At 51.3% G+C, this 2,500-nt stretch overlaps 2 protein-coding genes across 5 annotated transcripts in view; one reads left to right on the top strand and one right to left on the bottom strand.

The window, feature by feature from the left end:
- LOC307037576 (dual specificity protein phosphatase 14) overlaps nucleotides 1–2,500 on the top strand; it is a 91,060-nt gene that overhangs the window by 8,859 nt on the left and 79,701 nt on the right. The gene's annotated exons all lie outside the window — the stretch shown is intronic.
- lrch3 (leucine-rich repeats and calponin homology (CH) domain containing 3) overlaps nucleotides 1–2,500 on the bottom strand; it is a 26,566-nt gene that overhangs the window by 14,090 nt on the left and 9,976 nt on the right. For all 4 annotated transcript variants that reach the window (XM_079678557.1, XM_079678556.1, XM_079678554.1 and 1 more), the window contains exons 9-12: nucleotides 1,199–1,341; nucleotides 736–788; nucleotides 191–236; nucleotides 1–87 (exon numbers count right to left, since the gene is read on the bottom strand). The exon at nucleotides 1–87 is cut by the window's left edge and continues 3 nt beyond it. In XM_079678557.1, the coding sequence (XP_079534683.1) occupies nucleotides 1–87; nucleotides 191–236; nucleotides 736–788; nucleotides 1,199–1,341 (329 nt within the window). The remainder of the gene's footprint in view (nucleotides 88–190; nucleotides 237–735; nucleotides 789–1,198; nucleotides 1,342–2,500) is intronic.

The following is a 2,500-nucleotide window of genomic DNA, read 5'->3' as shown; positions in this document are numbered from 1 at the left end:
TGTCTTGCTCTTCTGTCTCTCCTCGTCGTACCTGAGCGCCGCCAGGTGAGCCTCCCGCCTCACCCGCTCCACCCCCCCCACACCTCTCTGAGGGACACAGCAAACACATTCATTATTAAAGTTGCATTTTGTATTTATCTAAACTTAGGCTTATTATTTAGGCAGCTCCATGTAAACAGAGAGGTGTTACCTGACTGTGGGCACCAGAGGGCGCTGTGACACCATCCACCACACTCCTGCAGGCGAGACAGGTGAGACAGACAGGTGAGACGGACAGGTGAGAGACATACAGGTGAGAGACAGGTGAGACACATACAGGTGAGAGACATACAGGTGAGAGACATACAGGTGAGAGACATACAGGTGAGAGACAGACAGGTGAGAGACACACGTGAGAGACATACAGGTGAGAGACAGACACGTGAGAGACAGACAGGTGAGAGACACACAGGTGAGACAGACAGGTGAGAGACACAGGTGAGACAGACAGGTGAGAAAGACAGGTGAGATACACACAGGTGAGACAGACAGGTGAGAGACACACAGGTGAGAGACAGACAGGTGAGACAGACAGGTGAGACAGACAGGTGAGAGACACACAGGTGAGAGACACACAGGTGAGAAAGACAGGTGAGAGACACACAGGTGAGAGACACACAGGTGAGAGACACACAGGTGAGGCAGACAGGTTCGAGACAGGTGAGATGATCACAGGTGTATCCGTGATGTTTCTACCTGCTGTGTCTCCGCGTGTCTTCTGTCCTCAAGCTGCTGTTTCCTGGAGACCCCTGCAGACAGGAAGTCACACACACACAATACAGAAATATTATTTATGAAACAATAGTCAGAAGATACGGTGACCCCAGGTAACCCCAGGTAACACTCAGGTGACCCCAGGTGACACTCAGGTGACCCTCAGGTGACCCTCAGGTGACCCCAGGTGACCCCAGGTGACCCCAGGTGACACTCAGGTGACCCTCAGGTGACCCTCAGGTGACCCCAGGTAACACTCAGGTGACCCCAGGTGACACTCAGGTGACCCTCAGGTGACCCTCAGGTGACCTTCCGGTGACACTCAGGTGACCCCAGGTAACACTCAGGTGACCCCAGGTGACACTCAGGTGATCCCAGGTAACACTCAGGTGACCCCAGGTGACACTCAGGTGACCCTCAGGTGACCCCAGGTGAGTGGGCGTACCTCTCTGGTGATGCGCCTCTCGATGTAGGCCATGAACTGGGAGCTGAGGCTGGCTCCTTCACCTGCTGCTGCTGCTCGACTCCTCCCCTCCTCCTCCTCCTCCACACAGCTGTCGATGAAGTCTATCTGCTCCAGCTCAGCATCTGGAGAACACAGGTGTGTCTCAGGTGAGGCTCAGGTGAGGCTCAGGTGTATTTCAGGTTAGTCTAAGGGGTGTCTCAGGTTAGTTCTAAGGGGTGTCTCAGGTTAGTCTAAGGGGTGTCTCAGGTTAGTCTAAGGGGTGTCTCAGGTTAGTTCTAAGGGGTGTCTCAGGTTAGTTCTAAGGGGTGTCTCAGGTTAGTCTAAGGGGTGTCTCAGGTTAGTTCTAAGGGGTGTCTCAGGTTAGTTCTGAGGGGTGTCTCAGGTTAGTCTAAGGGGTGTCTCAGGTTAGTCTAAGGTGTGTCTCAGGTTAGTTCTAAGGGGTGTCTCAGGTTAGTCTAAGGGGTGTCTCAGGTTAGTTCTAAGGGGTGTCTCAGGTTAGTCTAAGGGGTGTCTCAGGTTAGTTCTAAGGTGTGTCACAGGTTAGTCTAAGGGGTGTCTCAGGTTAGTCTAAGGGGTGTCTCAGGTTAGTTCTAAGGTGTGTCTCAGGTTAGTTCTAAGGGGTGTCTCAGGTTAGTTCTAAGGGGTGTCTCAGGTTAGTTCTAAGGGGTGTCTCAGGTTAGTCTAAGGGGTGTCTCAGGTTAGTTCTAAGGTGTGTCTCAGGTTAGTTCTAAGGTGTGTCACAGGTTAGTTCTAAGGTGTGTCTCAGGTTAGTTCTAAGGGGTGTCTCAGGTTAGTCTAAGGGGTGTCTCAGGTTAGTTCTAAGGTGTGTCTCAGGTTAGTTCTAAGGTGTGTCTCAGGTTAGTCTAAGGGGTGTCTCAGGTTAGTCTAAGGGGTGTCACAGGTTAGTTCTAAGGGGTGTCTCAGGTTAGTCTAAGGGGTGTCTCAGGTTAGTTCTAAGGTGTGTCTCAGGTTAGTCTAAGGGGTGTCTCAGGTTAGTTCTAAGGTGTATTTCAGGTTAGTCTAAGGGGTGTCTCAGGTTAGTTCTAAGGTGTATTTCAGGTTAGTCTAAGGTGTGTCTCAGGTTAGTCTAAGGGGTGTCTCAGGTTAGTCTAAGGGGTGTCACAGGTTAGTTCTAAGGTGTGTCTCAGGTTAGTCTAAGGGGTGTCTCAGGTTAGTTCTAAGGTGTGTCACAGGTTAGTCTAAGGGGTGTCTCAGGTTAGTTCTAAGGTGTGTCTCAGGTTAGTTCTAAGGGGTGTCTCAGGTTAGTTCTAAGGGGTGTCT

This window comes from Notothenia rossii (genome assembly GCF_949606895.1).
Source record: "Notothenia rossii genome assembly, chromosome: 4".
In the NCBI taxonomy this organism is placed as follows: domain Eukaryota; kingdom Metazoa; phylum Chordata; class Actinopteri; order Perciformes; family Nototheniidae; genus Notothenia; species Notothenia rossii.
The sequence above is the reverse complement of the archived record's forward strand: the minus strand, read 5'-3'. Positions and strand labels throughout refer to the sequence as shown.